This window comes from Crocuta crocuta, unplaced genomic scaffold (genome assembly GCF_008692635.1).
Source record: "Crocuta crocuta isolate KB4526 unplaced genomic scaffold, BGI_CrCroc_1.0 scaffold293, whole genome shotgun sequence".
Taxonomy (NCBI): domain Eukaryota; kingdom Metazoa; phylum Chordata; class Mammalia; order Carnivora; family Hyaenidae; genus Crocuta; species Crocuta crocuta.
This window is the reverse complement of record NW_027529436.1, coordinates 1273712-1294208: the sequence shown is the minus strand read 5'-3', so window position 1 is coordinate 1294208 and position 20497 is coordinate 1273712. Positions and strand designations below refer to the sequence as shown.

The following is a 20497-nucleotide window of genomic DNA, read 5'->3' as shown; positions in this document are numbered from 1 at the left end:
CATCATCATCAACCATCATTCATTCACTACCTTGACATTCCGGGCTTTGATTGACAGCTGGAGTGGCAAAAAGCCATGAAACACGACAGTTCGGTTACATGTGGGCTGCTGACGGGCCGCTCGTAACCTTCAGTTCGGGGGCTTGACAATTTTTTTTCTTCTTTTTCTTCTTTTTCTTTTCTTTCTTTTTTTTTTTTTTCCAACTGAGGGGAAGAGAAGAGAAAGAGGGGGAAAGGAGGACCGAAGAGAAGGAGGAGGGGAGGGGGGAGGAGGAGGAGGTGGAGGAGGAGGAGGAAGATCAGGAGGAGGAGGAAGAAGAGGAAAAAAGAGAAAAAGAAGAAATATCACAGAAAAAAAAAACTCTTCGTTGTCTTGCCTGGGCTTTTTTTCCCCCTTAAAAATAACATATTGGAGAATTGGGAGAAGTCTTTTTGGTTTGGAAAAAAAAAAAAAAGGAATCTTCAGCCTAGATCACTTTCTTATCCGGACTGGGATATTAAATATACGACACATCCAGGAGTTTATTGGAGCGCAGACTGATGGCGCAAAGGGTAGGTTTAAATCTCCAACACTTACCTAGATATAAATCCTCTCTTAAGAGGGGCCTGTCCCGATGCCTCCTCTCCCTTCAACGCTGCTGCCGCCGCCGCTGCTCGCTGCTTGATGATGGCGGCCAGTATTTAAAAAAATAGCAGCAAAATTATTCATCGGCTTTCCCCCCCGTGCCTCTGCGTGTGTGCGAGTGTGTGTGCGTGCGTGTGTGCGTGTCTGGGCGCGCGTGTTCCAGCGCTGTGCGAGCGGGCGGGCGGCGAGTGCGTGTGAGTGGTGTGTGTNCGCTCCCTGCCCCAGGGGAGGCACTGGCCCCAGCCTTCCCTCGTCCTCGGCGTTCTCCTCCTGATTATTAGCGTTTTTCTTCTCTTTATTTTGTTTCATTTCGCCTTTTGATTTATTGGATCCTCGGGAGGAGGCGAAGGGGGGTTAGGGNGTACTTTTTTTCTCCTTTCTGACTTTGTTTTTATTTCTCTCTCTCTCTCCTGCCTGCCCCCTCTGCCCTTCGCCTTCCTCCCTCCACCCCTGCTCGATTCCTTTCCCACCCCTCTCCCCGCTCTCTTCTCCCGTCTCCTTTTTCTATCCCCCCTTGGCTCTCCCTCACCTCCTGCCCCCCTCCCCCTCGCCGGGTTCCGACAGTACGATGAGCTGCCCCATTACGGCGGGATGNCGCGTCCATGTACGGAGACCCTCACGCGCCGCGGCCGATCCCCCCGGTTCACCACCTGAACCACGGGCCGCCGCTCCACGCCACGCAGCACTACGGCGCGCACGCCCCGCACCCCAATGTCATGCCGGCCAGCATGGGGTCCGCTGTCAACGACGCTCTGAAGCGGGACAAGGACGCGATCTATGGGTAAACCGACCCCCCGCTCCCCACTCCCGACCCAGCGTACTGTTGTGAGTGCGAGTGTGTGTTCGTCTCTGTGGGGGTTCAGGGGATGGTCGACCAAGTGGGGAGTTATTTCTGCGGGGGGGGGTTGGTGGAGGTGAGGGGTGGGAACCGCTTGCCTTCAGAAAGGACAGAGAAGGGGGCCTGCTCTTCTTCGCCTTAAGTGTAAATCCCCGAAAGATAAAGCGTCCTCCACCCCCACAGCCCCGTCACTCCGGACCCCACAGCCCAGAGTGACTGAGTCCTGAGAACCTTGCCAGGGCCTTCTCCCCAAGGACGGGATTCCTGGCCAAAGGACGCGGAGCTGGTCCTTCCAGGCCCCCCTAACAGAGGCCTTGAGAAGGAGAAAGTTTCCTGCCGATGAGGAGCAACTTTGTTGTTTTTTTTCCCCCCTCTTCTGTTTCCTACCGAGAGTCTGGGAGTCACTAAATGCAGCTTGAGCTGGGATCAGGGCTGCTTCTGTCGGCCAGGAAGTCCTAATCACCCACTTCTTAATTCTCTGTAAATAAAGGGGGTAGACCTTGAAGTGCAGCGGGGTGGAAGGGACTGCCGCCTGCACAGAGCTGCTCTTAGGAGGAGGGAGGGAGATGGCTGGAAATTACGTATTTTATATTCCGAGAGGACTCGGGGAGAGGGATGGTGGTGCACGGTCCAAAAGTGTACCTCTCGGGCTCTTCCAGTGGCGAGTAGGTGGGGAAGGCGGCGGTTTGCCGAGGGGAGGAGACGGCTGGTAAACGGCCACTGAGTCTGAAGCCAGAGGCCGCAAGCATCCCGAAGTGGAGCTAAGCGCCCGGAGGAACACAAAGGGCAGACCCGCACGCACACTTCCAAGTTTTAACAGTCGATTTATTTATTTTTGCCTGCTGGAGAAATGTGGTCTTTGGAAGGAAGCTCTTCGGTGTTTAACATTCCTATTATTTTGCTGCCCCCCCACCCCCAACCCCCGGGCTTTACTAGAAGTACAGCAAACAAGTTTATAAGGCAAGGGGGTGGAGAGGTTGGAAGAGCACTCCGATTTAGATTTAGGAAATACCACTTCGGGTGTCTATGTAGGTGAAGCCTTCGGCCTCCTTCGAAATAACCCTTAGTATGGAGAGTTAAAGCAATTTTTAGAGACTGTCTGTAGTGTTCCTTTCTTGAGAGGTCAGGGCTGGGTATGGGGATGGTTCTGCGGCCTCTGTAGTATGGGGGATTGGGTCTAGATCAGCTCCGGGCTTCAGACCGCCTGATCTGCTTGCATGTTTCATTATTTCCAACTGGGGCTCTTCTTCCTTGGCGGGCTGCAGTGACCAGGGGCTTCTCCGACCACATCTGAGGGACTCCTGAGCTGAGGGAAAGGGCCAGGCCGTTTTTCCTTTCTGTTTCTGGCCCAGGCTCGGCTGACTAAGGAAGGGTTGTAAAGTGTGATGCGTGCTTGTTTTATGAAAGAAGGAATCCGAACCCTCCAAACTTGTTGATTACAGTTCTTGCTCCTTCCCCTCTGCACCCCGTCTCCGTGTGTGTGTCTCTGCGTGGCGCTGCCCGTTAGGCACCCGTTGTTTCCTCTGTTAGCTCTGGTCTTTGAGAAGTGCGAGCTGGCGACCTGCACTCCCCGGGAACCCGGAGTGGCCGGCGGAGACGTCTGCTCCTCCGACTCCTTCAACGAGGACATCGCGGTCTTCGCCAAGCAGGTCCAGCCTTCTTGACCCACTCACCCTCCTGCAGACCCTCACTCCCCCCTCCCCTTTCCTCAGAGCTTTACTTGAAAGAGGAGGAAAAGGCAGGGACACCCGATCTGTTCCTCTGGCCCAGTCCGCGCTCTTCGCCTCCTCCCCATCCCTGAGCCTGGAGGCGAACTGGAAGCGGAGATAAATATGGGTGTTTGTTTTTCCCCCCAGCCAGGAATACGGGGGCTCGACCCTCGAATTAAAGTTGACCTGCTCCTAATCTGGGGCTTGGCCTTTTCCCCCGCCTGCAGCTACTTGAACAAGAATTGGGGACAGGGGTGGTGAGGGACCCGAGAGTGCCTGGGAGGGAAGGAAGCCGGGCGCCTCGTGGGGCGGTCAGCCCGGGGCGCTAAGGTGAGGGAGGCTGAGAGCTACTGCCCCTTAGACGTCTGAATTAGGGAGTACTCGGCCGGGAGAAGGGCCCTGAGTTTCCAGCTACAGCTCAGCATTTCCGGGTACCCCTTAATGGGGCTGGGAGTAGGAGGCCCCAGTACTTTTTCAACCAACCCTACTATTTTAAGGCACTAGTTTGTTTCATGAATTTTACCAAAGCTTCTCTCCTCTTCTCGGGCACTGACTCTCCGCCTTACCCACTCATACAGTTTAGTCTGTGACAGGGGTTTCCTTCTTTCAACTTGGGGTGGGATTTCATGTTGACTTCCCCTGCTTCTTACAGGTTCGCGCAGAAAAGCCACTTTTTTCCTCAAATCCAGAGCTGGACAATTTGGTAAGGCTCACTGTTGCTTCCCTTTCCGCAGCCTGGGCCCCCTCCCTTGCCTAGAAGCACCCACTTTCCCCTGGAGCTCCGGGGAGTTGGAGCAGAACCCTCTCTGGAGCCTCAAGAGCGACGGGGGGAAGGGAACAGTTTAGAGCCCCGGAAAGGAAGATGGGAGGTAAGGGGTGGGGTGGATGTCGGGGAGAGCGGAGGCCAGCGAGCAGCAGGCGGGGACACGGTGCCCTCAGTGTGAGCAGGGGATGGGTCCCGGGTCTCGGCCCGGGGAGTGAGGCTGTGAGAAGTGAGTTATTTCCTCTGTTTGCCGGGGTAGGCAGCCGAGCCCCCAGCAGCTGCNACTTTTAGGTGCGATTCTTTTGCTAATTTGCACAATTTCAATATTAAAAGTACTTAAATCCGCTTTCAAAGGCCCTGCCTCACCATTCATCTTGAGTATTTCCTTCTTTAGTAAGGACGGGTTTTGCAGGGTGTGCTGTAAAAAGCTTTCTCTCTTCGAAGCGGATTTTTTTTTTTTTTTAATTTGGCCTGAGGTCGAAAGAGGGGACGGTTAAAGATTCAGGCGGAGAAAGAAGGCCTGGCCCTAGGAAAGCAGTCCTTACAAATAGCTCAGTGAACACAGGGGGCAAAGATATTAGATGCCTCGGCCCAGGTTGAGTCAGATTCCTACCCCGTGGCCAATGAGGCAGAGATGATCAGTAATCACTTGGTTTTTCTGATGATTTCTTGATGTGTGGGTTTTGCCTGGCCACTTGCCTGTTTCTTTTCCCCAGCTCAGTTCCCTCACCACCCGCCACTCAGGGCTCCTGAGTTACAGAGCCCTAACTCCACACTCTAAACTTTTCTTTCAGATGATACAAGCAATACAAGTACTAAGGTTTCATCTTTTGGAGTTAGAAAAGGTAAGCAGGAAATGATACTCCCCATTTTGATTCAGCCACTTGCCTCTCTCAGTCGATGTCTTCAACAAACCTCCAGTCTGAGGGATGGGGCACCTGGAGGTTTTGAGCAACTTGTTACATTGTCCTTCCTTCAAATCCCTCAACCCAAGGGCTCAGAGGATGGGTGAATTAGGACAGCCCTGGTGTGCACCCCCCCACCCCCAGCCCCTGCCCTGCCTTTTTCCCTAGGCATTCAGGATTATTTTGAAATGCAACAAACCATTTGTGTTACCGGACGTTCAGCCTGCTTGCGTCTCTATTAGCTTAGCTCACCCTCAGACCAGAGCGCGCATTAGGTCCAGGCAGGGGGAAATCATCCTCGCTGGGCTGCCTTTACATTGCTCTCCAGCTTAGCCACCTTTCCCCCGGAAGCAGGCAAAACTCTGAGCTTATTGAATCGCAAACGCCAATGCCGTTCCCAGTTCCAGCGCTCTAACATTTTGATGTTATCATCAAATTGGGTCCCCCTCCCGACCTCCGGACTCCCAGTCTGAACCCAGTTATTTCTAGTCCCTTCTAGTCCCGTTTCTTCTCTCTTTATTGTAACTTGTTGCTCAGGGAAGTCTCCGGAGAATAATATCTGTTGCAACAATTGCTCTATTGTTTCCTCGCCTTCAAGTATTACACCCATTAATTAGAGTTAGTTTGGAAGGCATTGCACTGTTGCTCTTTCTAAATGTAACCCTGCAACCTGATTTTTTTCCCTTTAAAAATGAAACAAAACAATAACAACAACAACATGAGCTGAACCCTCCACCATGACCCTCCTTTTAGGTCCACGAACTGTGTGATAACTTCTGCCATCGGTACATTAGCTGTTTGAAGGGAAAAATGCCCATCGACCTTGTCATTGATGAAAGGGACGGCAGCTCCAAGTCAGACCACGAAGAACTTTCAGGCTCCTCTACAAATCTCGCTGACCATGTAAGTCTGAGAGCCCTCTGGCATTCTTTTGAGACTACTGGGTATAGCATTTTTTAAAAAGTTGTTGTAACATTTAGCTAAGATCAAACTTAGTGTTTCAGTTTTGTTTTGTTTTGTTTTGTTTTGTTTTTTAATGATTTGGTCTCTTTGGGGATCTTTTCTCCCTTTCTCATTAACTCTGCCACACCTTTCATCTTCCTTTGCCCTTTCCCGTCCTCCTTCCTCATGTATGTTGAGAACCAAAGAAACCAGGGAGTTGATAGAGTGATTTGTGCTCTTAATGTGTAAAGTTTCCTGGATTTGGTGACTTGAGTGTTAGCAAATTGTCTGTTTGATATGGTGACTGCTGCCTTTTCTGCTTTCCCAACAATGTGTAATCAGTGCGCTAGGGACCCAGAGGCAAGTCAGCTAGTTGGACAGGGTGGGGGACAGAGCACTGAAGGACAAGAGAGAACTGGAGAGGGACTTCCAAGCCCCTCACAGAGATGACAGTCCTGAGAATTATTGGCAATCTTGCATTGCATTAGTAAGGAAAGAAGGAGTGAACACATTACAGTTCTCCGAGCTTTTGCTCTGTAGAAACTTATTGTCAGTATATGGACTTATTGCCAAGTGCCCGAAGCATCTTTATAATAAAAGACAGTAACTTTGATGAAACAGTTATTAACAATGTATTACAGAAAGCTGAAGGGAATTGCGATTGAGTAACCATAGGTTAGTGGTTGCATTTTAACACTTAAACAGTTGGTGAATGAAGACAGAGTATAGTAAGGAGTGACTATGTATGTCAGTCCAGGAAGGGAGATTTCTTTCTATTCTCTGTTTTTAATCCTATTTTGGAACCAATCTAGGGAGTCTGATGCTTTAAAAAAAAAAGGGGGTGGGGGGAAAGCATATGTAGTGAGACTGAAAATTTGAAAAAGAAGCAAAGAGAAGAAAGATTGCAGCTGGTAGGAAAGGCAAGAGTGGCGAGGTTAAAGAGTGGGTGTGAATAGCAGTTTATTTATAGGAACTCAAGCCTGGGGTGGGGGACAGGGTGTCTATAGATTATATTCCATTGAGCCTACAACCTAAGTGATATAGGCTATAGTCTAATAACTGGCTGGCTGAAATATTAATTTAACATGTTGTGGAGTTAAACAGGCTTTGAGGCTCAAAGGCAGTATGTACCATTACCACCACCATCCACCCCCCCTCCCCACTCCCGACCCATTCCTGGGTTTTAAGAGGAATGGGTTGAGAGGCCTGGAGAATAAACCTTCTGTGAGATTCTTTACCTTTTCCCCACCTCCCGCCCCCCCAAAAAAGTTTTGAAAATATACAAGCTTACATTTTAATTATTAGCCTTTGTACTGTATGGAAAGCCAGGCTAAGAACAAAAGTTAGAAAGAAAGAAAGAAAGAAAGAAAGAAAGAAAGAAAGAAAGAAAGAAAGAAAGAGGAAAAGAAAAAAGAAAAGAAAAGAAAAGACAGGAAAGAAAACCTCAGTCCTAGTTGTCTGGTTCTGAGACAGAATAAATACTATGGCATTAAAATTTCCAGTCNAAGAAAAGAAAAGAAAAGAAAAGAAAAGAAAAGAAAAGAAAAGAAAGAAAAGACAGGACAGAAAACCTCAGTCCTAGTTGTCTGGTTCTGAGACAGAATAAATAGTATGGCATTAAAAGTTCCGGTGCCTGTCTTTACTCTTGGCTTTTCCCGTCACGATGGGGGAACTCTGGGGGCTCTTTTTGTATTTGAGTGTATTAACTAAAATCCAAAGGGTGCAGCAAGCAGCTATGGGAAGCTTACTTGCTAATATGTGGCAATGTGATGTGTGGTTGTTGTCCACAAGGCGAGACGGTACTTGAGAAGTATTTGTTGTGGTCGTCATTTATTTGTTTATTTTCATAGCTTCCTGTTTCTCAATTCATATGCACTCTGCAGTGTTGGGGGGATGAGAAGGATGCGGTTACCTGAGTTGTAGAATGAGAGGTTCACCGTTATCTGCAGCCAAAAATGTTTCTCTCGTGACATTTCTGGGGGTCTCGACTACTTGATTTTCTAGAATGGCTTCTTGGCAACTGGTTTCCGAGTGGATGTATGGAGCTAGAGCGTGCTGATGTTTACATAGAAGAGGCTGTTCAGAGGGTTGGCGGAGAGACAGTGCCAGTTCATGAAACCATTGTAATATTTAAATTACACTCAAGTAGTCAGGGGTACCTAAGAGGATAGTGCCTTAATAATTTAACAATCGTCATCTTTGGATAAAAGACTCAACTGTAACATTTGTTGCTCCTCTTTCAGGCCCCCCATCAAATAAAGATGACAACTGATTTATTTTGAACCCACGAGGGCTTGCCACCTCATTGGGCATCATAATTTAAAGCCTTTTATTTCCTAGAGATCTGAACTATAACATTTTTACTTTAGCCCCCCGCTATTTGTTTTGAAAGGAGGCAGTCATTTGTTCCACCAGCACACCGAGTGGGAAATGGCGAGGTTTGCTACAGACTTGAATTTTATGCAGGAGGTGAGAGAAAACCTTGGAGAGTTTTCACCATTTTTGATATTTTTTTGTACCATAGGTATATTGATTATATTCATTCGCAAGCATCTGCCTACAAAGTGAATTCTCTTAGTTTCTGCCTCTCCCGCCAGGGCGCCCTCCCGTAACCCCCCACCAGCAAAAAAAAAAAAAAAAAAAAAAAAAACAGGAAAATACCGTAGAACTACTACTACCTGGAAAGTGGTATGAGGGGAGCATTTTCAGTATGTAAATGTGTCCAATTTGAATCTCCAGGTTTATTTTTTCATTTGCTTTGATATGCATATTTAATACATTGCCCCAGGCTGGATCTCATTTGGTGCACGCTGGTGCAGGGGTGATGATGAACCACTTCAGAAGGACTGAGACAGCGTGTTGTTTTCTCTGTTTTATCTGTTGGCCCACTATTCTGATCTACTGCGCTTCCTCATGGTTTTATTTGCACATGAAATGCCGAGAGCATTTCAACTTATTGGCTATGAATAATGACAGCTAAAAAAGAAGTGTAGTTTAATTTGTTGTGTGCCAAGGTTTCTCTTGTGGAGGTGACAGTTTGTGACAGCTGTTTGACACCCCAAAACACATACACCTCTATACTTATTAAGTGGTATCAAGCTGTATTGTGTGTGTGTGCGTGCATGCGTGTGTGTGTGTGTGTGTGTGTGTGTTTAAGGAAGGATTGGGCAAGGAGAGAGAGAGTGAAAGAGAGAAAAGAAAGATTAAGTGTGTAATTCTGTGTAGTAGGAAGCAGAGAGACAAGTGTCAGGAACAAAATATTAGGTGCCAACATAGACTTCTATTTTCTTATTAAAAAATATGAAAATAAAACTGAGTGAAAGTAATTGCTACAAATACCTTGAAAGCAAGTGTCTTTGGCAGACTTTTAGGAATGGGTTTTATATACGATTCCAGAGTGTATCCAGTGTTGTCATGCTGATCTCACATTCTGTAATTTTATGTAAATAATCTGATGTAACATTGCTAAAAAGACAACCATCATGTCTTAACCTTTTGTACGTTACATCCGTTAAAGATACTGAATTCGTTCATTTATTATCGATAGTGGCACGATGGGCATAACAATAAAAGGAAATTCAGAATTAAATAGAAAATCAAATGTGCAACATTGGCTCCTGTTTTATTTTTAGTAAATGCGTAATGAATTTTTTTATATCATTTTTATATCATAATATAGTTTATCTTATTTTCTTATTAAACATAAGAGTATTTGTTATAGGTAGGGAACAACTGTTAACAGCATTCTTTGGAATAATGGGAAGATCGAAATAAGATAGTGAAAGGAGCAGAACTCCACATTCCAGCTGCAGTTCATGTAAAGTTTCCCAGACATTGAAATTGATTCTGTTTAAAATAAACGTATCAAGAAACCGATTCTTTAAAAAAAAAAAACTTTCACCTTGAAAATTGCTGTGGACTATTCATGCTTTTCCTAGTCTGTAGTATTTCTAATAGGTGATAGCCACATTTTCTACTTTACATAATTTTAGATCAAGTCTTTAGATCCAGTGCAGGCTAATAAAATTTATCTTTACATTTACATTGAAAGATACTATGTATCTTTAGGTCAGCATTAGGTAAAGGAAACATATCTGTTTGAAATACATTCTCTGAGCCAAGTTCCATTTGCCTGAAGTGCATATTATTATTCGTAATGTTCATGTGGAGCTACATTTTATTTATTTATTATTATTTGTTGGGAGGAATTAAGTATAGGGAAGAAAATACAACTGTAGTTGTTAACAGTTAGTGACAGGTGCCTTGAAATTGACTGGCTCTGATAATATGATACATAAAAGAAAAAAATTTTAATTTCTATGTTGAAAGCTGTAACTTAACTGAAGATAAGCTGTTGTTTTCTTTTGCATCTCTGAATCTGTCAAATTATTTTTTCTGTGTATACGGTTTTTTAAAATGGACTAAGTTGGAGGGGAGAGTCCCCAGAACCTTGTCCCTGACAGAATGCGGGCAAGTGTCCAGAGGTAAATGCTGTTAGTACCTGGAAATCTAACAGGGATTAGGCGGTGAGGAAAGGGGTAGGTTTAAGTGATTGGTCTGTAGGATATCAGAGGGGAAATAATGGGATTTGATAATAATATTAATGATACGAATGATTTATTTTGTCAGAGAGTTTCTTAAGTTCTAGTATAGGATTAGACCTTACGGTGTGTTATTCAAGGTCTCCAGGGACCCATTCTGGAAAGTTCTCCCTCTGAGTTCTGTACACCAACTCAACATGGCTGGGGTCATGGTGTTCTGTTGTTATTGTTGTATAGCTTGTGAAGGTTGATAGCTCCTATGTCAATTTCCATCAAAAATAATTATGTTATTTAAATCCCTTTGGTTGTGCAGTTTGAAGTATGTTTTCAGTGTAACTGTGATGAGATGAAATCAAACAAAGGTGCACTTGACAACCACTGACATTCACTATCACAGTAAAATTTAGATATTTTAAAATTGATTTCGTATTTTTTTCAGACTGAATGCCTTATGGAATATTCCAACGCAATTCAAAATTACAGGAGACATGTTATAATATGATGGTATATCAACAAAATAAGATATTTCTCTCTTTTCTGAAAGTTGCTCCATTTGATGGGGGAAATCCATTTTTTTTTTTTAATTTCGGGATTTGTGTTTGGAATTTGCAAAGAGTACTTGCCACTACTTTGAGAGTTACTGACATATTAATTCCCAAAGCTCAATAGAGGGTGGAAACAAGGAGGTGAGGGAAAGACCCCAGCTCTATTTACATTTTTAAAGAGTGAGTCCACATTCTGAAAGCATACATGCTTCTCCTGAGTTCTTATGTCAACTTTAGAATAATGAAGTTGAAATTCCAACATTTTTTCAAACTATACAATTAACATTTTAACTTTTGTAGGCGTGAATACCTCATGACATGAGTCTTCATCTGATTTTAAAAAATAATTTTTGCATAATGTTAGGAACAAAAATATCGTAAAGTCATAGGAAATATTAACGTATTCATTATGTATACTGATGCAAGTATATCTTGCCTTTGTTGTTTAAACATATCGAGCCAAATCAGTTTTGCATGCTTCGTTTGCTGGCTAAAATGTCTTTATATATATTTGCTATTGCTTTCTACCTACAAGCACATATTCTGAATCACTTTACTGTATTGTCCAAGTTCACGTATAATTTTTGGCTTGGTGTTATGTATATATCATGTTGTCGTTGTATAGGTTCTAGAAAAGCACGTGCTTATTATAAGTATTTTTTTAATAATAGAAGCAAGAAGTAGGAGTGACGTTAGGGATTATCTTGCCAAACTTCTTAATTTTAAAGAGATAAGGGAAATGAAGTGCATCACTTGCTTAAGGCCACATGACCAGTTAGAGGTGGCACCCTAGTGTCTTAATTCGAATGCAATGCTTTCTCCTCTGTACCACATCCATTGACTCACCTCCCCATTTAGGGGCTAAGATGAGTTCTAGATTATTTTAGAAAGCACCTGTGCATAGTATGGCTCCCCCACCCCCTTGAATCCTAATACATTTTACTTCCTCATTCAGTTTTGTATTTATTTAGAAGCTCTCATATGTTTCATTCCATTCTTTTTGCAGTGAAAGAACCATGAGCTTTGTGGAATCATTGAAACGGGGCAATCCTACCAATTCACCAGGACTTATTAAGTATTTTCCTATGGGCAGGTCCCCGCAGAAATGCCATAATGGTGTAAAATGTTACAATTTCTAACATATCTGCAACTTCAACAAAAAAAGCATACATATGTTTTGCTTCCTATGCCGGGAGACTCCTGTCCTCTCTGTGCTCTTTCCCAGATTTAGCAAAATTCAGGTTGGTGCTAAATCATTTTTTTTTAATTTCAAGGGAGAAAACACTGGCAGAATTGTGTTTTCTAGGGAAAGCTGTGTGTAAATGAGAAACAGAGGAGAGCAGCAGAGTGATCTCCTGTGGCCCTGCTACTACAAGCTCTCCCCATCTTGTCTCATGCTTTTATATTAATTACAACTTGCATTATCAGCTGTGAGTCTGTAGCCCAGCAAATAGAAAATACTGCCCCTGGAGACCTAGCTTCTTGTATCTATTTTCCATCTCCTTCTATTGTGCTCCACTCAGTATTCACTGCTTTTCTCCTGCTAACACTGCTCTTTAACGCAATTACGTCAGAGCAAGAAAAGTACCATATTTGACTCCCAATTATTAAAGCCACTGGGAATAGAAACATGTTCAGTCCTTGCCCTCGGGTGTCTTCAGGATACTTTGGCTGAAGAACAGGACATATATCGTGGAATGCATATACCTGCGTGCTCACCCCACACATGCACTCAGAGAGCATTTCTCTCTCTTTTCCACATACATCATGTGTTTTACATGCTTTCATATGCCACGTTGGTTTCAAGATTCACTAAACTTCTGCATATAATTTGGCAGGAAGCCAGGCAGTTTATTCTTGAAGGATGTAAACTTGGAAACTATCTAGGGAGGGGAAAAAGGAAGAAGAAAGAAGTTGTGATACAAACAAATATTTCAGTCTAAGGGGAAAAAAAACAGTGTTACGGGTAAAGGATTACACTTTATTTGTCCACATAAGTTGTAGTTTTTTATGACCAGGAAGGCAGCAATTTTTTATTGACCAGATTATCAGGATTTGTCATGTTCACCATTTCATGCGCCATGCCCCGTCTCTTCTCTTGAGAGAAGCCCCCTGGGTCATCAAGTCACCCTGGTGTAGCTGAATGTGAACAACTTTGTGGTGGCTCCTCGGCCCCAAAGCCCCAGAGAGATTCATCTGTTTTTCCTACTTTCAAGTTAAATGAATGCCAGGGTGTTCCTTAGTTTTGATCTGTCTCCCAAACAAGGTCATAATACCTGAGACACTCCATGGAAACCAACATCTTTACGACATTTGTTGGGGACAGCATTTTTGAAAACCTGAAGGAGAAAAAAGAGAAGAAAAGAAGGGGCATGGTGGGTGAAATGGTGAACACGAGCAGATTCCAGGAATGGGCTGAAAACCAAAGGTCCAGCGCTCTTGGAGACACCAGCTGCTTTTAAAGTAATATTTGCTGATGTGGCTTCTTTTTCACCCCCTTTACTTATGAAAACACCTCCTCGTCCTCAGAAAACCATTGGAAGAAGTATACTATATTGTAAATTTACAATTACATTTAATGGGGTCTGTCTTTAAAAACTCAGTACAGGTTTGACTGAGAAGGACAAGTCGGTATTTTCGTTTTGCTGCAAGTGCTTTTGAGCAGTTAGTTCAAACCACTGCAGTACCCAGACAGAAAGACTCGCTCCGGCTTCATTTGAATGATGATATAATCGTTGTTGGATGACATTTACCTTAAAACATAGTTGAGATGTTAGTGGCTAATTATTATAATTTTCGTGAGGGGTGCAGAGCTTTCCGAGCAGCCTGCTTAATAAAAAGCCTGCAGTGCATAAAATTAACATCACTTGCTGTATACACTGAAAAGTTTAGCCTAGGTGAATGTTATACAGTTATTTCCTTTTCTAAAAGAAGGCCCTCGCCAGTGTGGTTGTAGGACTAAACTAATGCCACACTATTGTTTCCTCCCCCGCCCCCCCCCCATGTAATTCTTCTAGCTCTTTATCTGATTACCATCCGGCAAACAGCTGACTCGAAGAGGCTGCAAAGCTTGAAGAGCCCCTGTATTCCCTTCGCCTTTAGCTTGAAACTGTTGGAGTGGCTTCTAACTCCGATAAAACGAGAAATCACAGGCATGACTTTGTCTTAATACAGACAGCACAGAACCTTGATTTTTATTTCATTCTACTCAAATTTGTTCCCTAGTCTACTTTCTAAACTAAAACATATCTTCAGAGATCTAACCCTGTGCTGTATTTATAATCACAAAATTTCTGCTTGGGGTTTCCACTTAGAATCAGTTGCCTGCCTGATGGCATTGCCAGTAGCATTGTTTTGATACAGAGATGACTGATCTATAGAGCTTTGGGTCATTTCGTCATCTTTCCAAAATGCTAACTATTAATTTGCACTCAGTTTGTAGCAGACCTGTAGAGGGGGGGGAAAGGTTTTTTGTTGTTGTTCCAAATAAGAACAGTCCCTATTTTGTCTCCCCAAGTCTCCTTGATTTTATTTTGATATAATTTTGTATTCTATATATACATTACAGAGTTGTTGTAGAAGAAAGTGATAGACTGATTTTTTTTCTGGATAAACTATATATAATGACAACATGGCAAGATTGCTTTCAGATGGTCAAGATGTTTGCTTGTTGCCTATAGGCATGTCGGTCTGTCTGAATCCTTATTTACCAATTCTTGTAGGAAGAAATCGTGCACTTTGAGAGATTGATGTTTTTGTTTTATTTTGCCCCTAANTTTGCTTGCCAGGAGACCTTTGGGCTTAGTTGAAGTCATCACATGCAGGTGACAAGTGTATAGTTCTGGCCTTAAGGCTGGTCTGTTTCATGTGCTGTTCCTACTCTCCGTTTCTGCCAGAGGAAATTCCATCTCTTGCCTGCCTTCATGTGGTGCTGATAAAGTCCTTCCTGTACATTAGAATTCCTGTTTTCCTTTAAGCAACAGCAGGGGATTGGGAATGATCAGGAAAGGGGAGGAGGAACAGGAGAAGAATACACTCAGCAAAGTAGCATGAGCTATAATTTCTCAGTGTGCCTTCCATGTCCTTTGAAACAAGTCATGCTCCCAGGGAAAAAGCACTGCTCTGTGAGTTTAAAGCTTCTGTGAAACTCACATGAAAGTCCCGTCCAGTTGATCACTCAGCTGACACTTCAGAGTTGTTTCATTCTGTTCGTTAATATCACGGTATATATTGGTTGCATAATCAGCTGATAATTTTCAGAGTTCATTCAGGTTGGTTGAAGGCAATGCATCTGAAAGATGCAAAGAGCTGCCCCATACATTCTTGGATCTGTGGGGTGTTTTTGTTTTTGTTTTTGTTTTTGTTTTTAAGGGAGTCATGACTTTTTTCGATGTGCTGGAATTTAGTGTCCAAGAGTATTGGGCTTCTTTCTTGGAAGAGTGTGCCCCAATTAAGGCAGCAAGAGTAAAAATGACTTCTAGACTTTTAAGGGGCTTTCCCCCCAACTTTAAAAATTAACTTTATTGAGGTATAATTTGCGATAATAAAAGACACCCCTTTTATGTGTCTGTTTCAATTAGTTTAAACACATGTATACACAGATGTAACCATCACCTCATCAAGATCCTAGAGCATCTTTTCTTCTTTTTGGTACCTATCGCTGAAAGGACAACATACTGTAGTGTGGGGTCTGTATATGCCTAGGTCCGCAAATACTAATATGTACACATTTTTGTCTTTCTCTGCACCTTTCCTATTGGCTCCTCATTTATGGCTCCTCATTTATGGGAACATTTCTTGGCATCCTGACATCAGAATCCTGCATCTTGGCGAGATCACGACGATGCAACGTCCACCCACTCAGCAGGCACCCCGGGGCCCTCCAGTGGGGGCCATGCTTCCCAGAGTGGAGACAACAGCAGTGAGCAAGGTAAAAGGTCAAGCATTTCCCTTGTGCAAAGTAGACATAACTAAACTAGCGTCAGTATTTTGTGATATCAGTACTACCTCCCTGTAAATAGGCGAGTGGCAGGTTAGAGAGCTGCTACATTAGTATTTCCTCTCAACTTATGTTCCTTAAAAAATATCAAAGTGAGCTGTCTAATCTTGAAGTAGGCATTACAATAACAATTGATTAGTTCTGCCAATTCTTTTGCAAATTTGGTTATCTACACTTTAACTTCTGTGTGGGAGTAAATAGAACGACCAGGCTTCTAGGGCTTCTATTGGCTGCTATTCTGTACTAGTCTGAATTATTCTAGAGGCAGGTTAGTTTGTCTATAATATCAACATTAGGAGTTCTCTGTAATCAGCAGTGATGCCTCTAAAGTACATAAAATGCTCAAACCTGTGCTTCTGAGCTCTGGAAGTACGGTGTGGCTTTTATATGGAATTTTATCTTGGGAAGATGGATTTTGAAATTCTTCGACTATTTGTCCCAATTTCCATTCACCTGACATGGCGACTTGTGTCACAAATCCTAAAAATTAGAATAATCAGAGGGCAAGGGGGATGTCAACTGCAGATGACAAAGAAGCCTAGTGTCATCCAGAATAAATTTTACCATTGAAAACTCACCTGTTGCACAGAGAGCAATTATACATTGGTGGGGATGTCTCTTCTGTAGCTAAAATGATAATTTAAAGGAAGATGCGTTATTGAATGTGGGCCAGGAAAGTGCATAGATTTTACTTTTTAATATTTTACGTTAGATGGTGTCTGATCTCCTAGGTCTATTTCATCTCTATTATGACTGTGTTTATGGCCACAATATTTAAGCATTAGACAGCCTTCCAAGTGGAGGGCAGTTTAACAGCTTGAGCTGTAGTCGTATATGCCATTTAAAACAGGGTGGTTGATGTAGGGTGAGTGCCTCTACTCCTCCAGGTTTCTGGCCACGGATTTTGGATGACTAGTATTCTAGAAGAGTGTAGAAACATCGTTTCTTCTAGAATGCCATTAACTGTGAGTAGGTCCGAGTTAGAATCTAGGTTTAAGAAATTTGAAACGGATACAGAAATGAACACTATGATACTGTAAATTGTGGAAGAACTTGCGAATTTTATTTGTTAAGGCTTATATGCTGTCTTTATTAGACCAGTTAGATTGCACATAAGGAAACCAAACTGGAAGGCATTTTGGAGAGGGCACGAACGTAAATTCAGTGGATCTGCAGTGCAATGGCTGAATTGTGGTTCCGTGTCCTGGTGATGGACTTCTCGGCAGGGTTAAATCTGGAAAGCTTTGAATGGCTCCCACCTTCCCCCACCACCCCAAACTGCTATAACACAAAGGGTGAAATGTATCTATTAATAAAAACAAAACACCCTAAACATTGTGCAAAAGAGGGGGGAAAGAGAAGCAGACTTAATGGTCTAATGAGGCTATCTTCCAAAGACTTGTTGTGTGTGAGGCTCGCTTTGACCTTTCACTTTGCTCAGGAGCCCAGTGCTTCATTTTTCACATTCTTGCAATTACGTTAACGCTTCAAGCATTTCTGACTCCAAGTCAGCTAGCAACACCAGGCATAACTCAACACTGTGAGTTTTTCTCCTCTCTGTAGATTCATTAACAGGTCACGAAGGTCCCAACTGAAATTTAAAACTGGCTGGTTCTGTTGGGTTGGTTGAGTTATGCCAAGGGAGATAGCAGGAAAGGACCAGAGAGAAGGGGAGGGGAGAAAGAAGACCCTGGGGTTTGGAGCTGGGAAGAGTTGCGGCAGCAAGCAAGGCATGGAGTTTTATCAGTTTGGTTAGTTTGTTTTGTTGTTGTTTTTGGTCGGAACAGAGAAGGGTTCTGAGACTGCTACACTGGGTAAAAGCGATACACACAAACCTCTATGCTGTGGGTAGCCGCACCCACTCATCCCATGTTGAAGGATGTGATCCCTGTAGGATTTTGTTCCTTTTATCATATCTCCGTGGGATTAAAGAATGGACATGGTAGCTTATGTGTACGAGAACTAGGAAGTCGGTCATTTTACTGTATTAACACGTGAGGGACAAAACAAGATATGATTCCTATAAAATAGGGAACGCTTTGACATGGAGAATTTCCTACCTGGCTTACCACATCGGGGGTTCCCAAAGTCATATTTAAGGGTACACTGTTTGTTAACGGCAGACTACGTATTAAAGGCCAGCCTTGGATGTGTTTTGTCAGACTCATGCCCATAGGAGTCTTTTAAGCATGTATTTAAGGTATTGTGAAATTTGGCCCGCCGAATTGTCCATAGTAGCTTTCTGTGGGAAAGATTAATTATCTGCTTCAGGGCAAAGTCAACAGAGATATTGACTGAAATCACATATGCTTATCCTAGGTTAAATCTTGGGGTTGATGTATAATGGAAAAGCTAGGAGGGAAATTTATGTTCTTAGCATTATATATATTATCATGTTTCATTGGAAACCAAGTTGGTAGGTTAGAAAAGAGTTTTCTTGCTTATTCAGAATTTATTAGCACAACAGGCATATGGAAAACTGTAAAACGACTCAGTTTCAAAACAAATTATGATAAACAGGAAAAATAGGGATGAATTGTACTAAATACAATGTTTTCATACACATTTTAAATTAAACTTTAATAGCCATATGCTATAAAACAATACATGCGTTTATGTTGCTTTATATTTTTCGTGAATATTTTTGCAAAAATGATTCATACACATCTTTACTTTGGAACCTAAAAATGCCTCATTTTATGACTTGATAGTGAAAGAGCTACAGTTACACAGGTGAAAGGTCATCTTACTCTCCAGTGTTTGTGCCACAAATCAAATGGGGGAAAAAATCAAATTTTAAAAATACTGTAAGAAACAAACTTGGTAAAATAGAAAACCTGACTTTACTATATCTCTCAAACAGCACATGCCTCGCAGTAAACTCTATAAATATGAACCAGATTTTCATTCACTCTGATTTCTTTTGCTGAAAGCAGCCAAAGAGAGGGAGTTTGTCTTGTTAGTCACATTAGAATGAAGAAAGAAATCTGGTTTTTCAGGGATAGAATTAGGGTACAGACTAGGGACTCTGGGGAAGTAACTGGCCCTCTTTGTGTCTGGCTTCCCATCAGTAAAATGGGGCTTGATAATAAGGCTTGGGGTCCCTAATTCTGTACCTGCTGAGTCAAAAGCTGCTTTGTATTTCATTGTGTATTTTGCCGGAGTAAAGACTAGGAAGCAGCCCCCTTGTTCGTAGAGCACTTTGAGAGCCTTAGATGAAAGGCACAATATATGTACAAAGTATTATTATTATTGATGGGTTTGTGTAACTCCCATTAACGCTGATGGGAGTTACGCATGTGAATTGGCAAGAGAATAGACCCCTCAGTGTTTAGAGCACATGAAATTTACATTTTTTCCAGTGCTGTAATTGAGATGTTGACAAATTGGGGAATATTGATGAGCCTTTGTTTTAAGTATTTCGTGCCAAGTTTGTTTTATTTTTCCTGGTTTGAACAATGGTATGGGTTCAGCAGCAATGAATAAAAAGGGTAGAGTAAAGATAACTTTGTATTTCAATATTTTGATGTGCCAATATGAAATAAATTGTCTTAGGCAAATGGAATATGCTGTTTTAATCATTAGCTATGCATGAAAGAAAAATTGATGTTGACATCTTTGCTGTAAAATCGTTGTAATGGGGCCTTCCTTACAATTCATTTTTGTAAAATTCATTTTGTACATTTTGCAGCAATTGAACAATCCCTGCACTGTGAATAGGCAGGATTCCCAGAAATACCGAGGCAGTTGGCCCAGTAACTGCTGAGCTCACACTGCACACCACACGCACGTTAACCATACTGTTGCCAGACCCAGTTTAACCTAAATACATTAGCATACTAGCATCTATATGTCTTTAATCTTTCAGGACACAGGGCTTTGCAAGCCTCAATTCTGCCACCTGTCAAATCCTTCCGTTGATGTCTTCAACTCTGATCCAGGCAATAGGACTATTATTTTACAGCTAGATATTTATTTATTTATTATGCAGTTCTTTACCAATCATGGTGTTGAAATCTAAAAATACCCCCTTTATATTGAAGGTGTTTATAGGTAGGCAAGCATCTAAAATAGTATTAACTGTACCTCTGAGTTTGTAATACATACTACAGTTATAAAATAGATTTCTCCCCCACCAAAATATTCCAGTTATACATTTAAAGGAGGGAGGAAAACCTCAAACCAACCTACGGTGGATCCTGAATATGTTCTACTGGGATTTCTTATTCAGTCTAGGAAAACTCCATCAATGGAATGTTTTCATAGTGGCGGCAATTTCTTTAAAATAACCCTAAATACAATATGACAGATGCCATCTGGCATAATCTTTTGCTAGTTGCTTTTAACTTTTATTTTTCCTAGAGCTAAGTTCATCCAAAACTGGTCACTCACTGTTATGCTACATAAATGACAGTTCTTTACTTTCCTGTCTTCCTAATTGTATCAAAAAATTCCCTGAGAATATAATTGATAATTGAACATCCCCACAGAAAGAGCTGTTGTGTATAGAATATTTATGTTGCATTTTTATTCTCTATCCCCCCCCCAATAAAGTCAAAAGACTACCATCCTTCTAACCATCAACAAACATCCAGATAATTTCTGTTGATTTTCTGAGGACTTTTTAGAAT

General features: G+C 42.6%; 1 protein-coding gene across 1 annotated transcript in view; it reads left to right on the top strand.

The window, feature by feature from the left end:
• Positions 1 to 333: 333 nt before the first annotated feature.
• The window catches only part of MEIS2 (Meis homeobox 2), a 206284-nt gene continuing 186120 nt past the window's right edge, over positions 334 to 20497 (top strand). The window contains 8 exon segments of the mRNA XM_077759963.1: positions 334 to 551; positions 1189 to 1216; positions 1219 to 1405; positions 2970 to 3111; positions 3824 to 3874; positions 4729 to 4779; positions 5593 to 5742; positions 15683 to 15797. Of these exon segments, the coding sequence (XP_077616089.1) occupies positions 540 to 551; positions 1189 to 1216; positions 1219 to 1405; positions 2970 to 3111; positions 3824 to 3874; positions 4729 to 4779; positions 5593 to 5742; positions 15683 to 15797 (736 nt within the window). The 5' untranslated portion in view covers positions 334 to 539.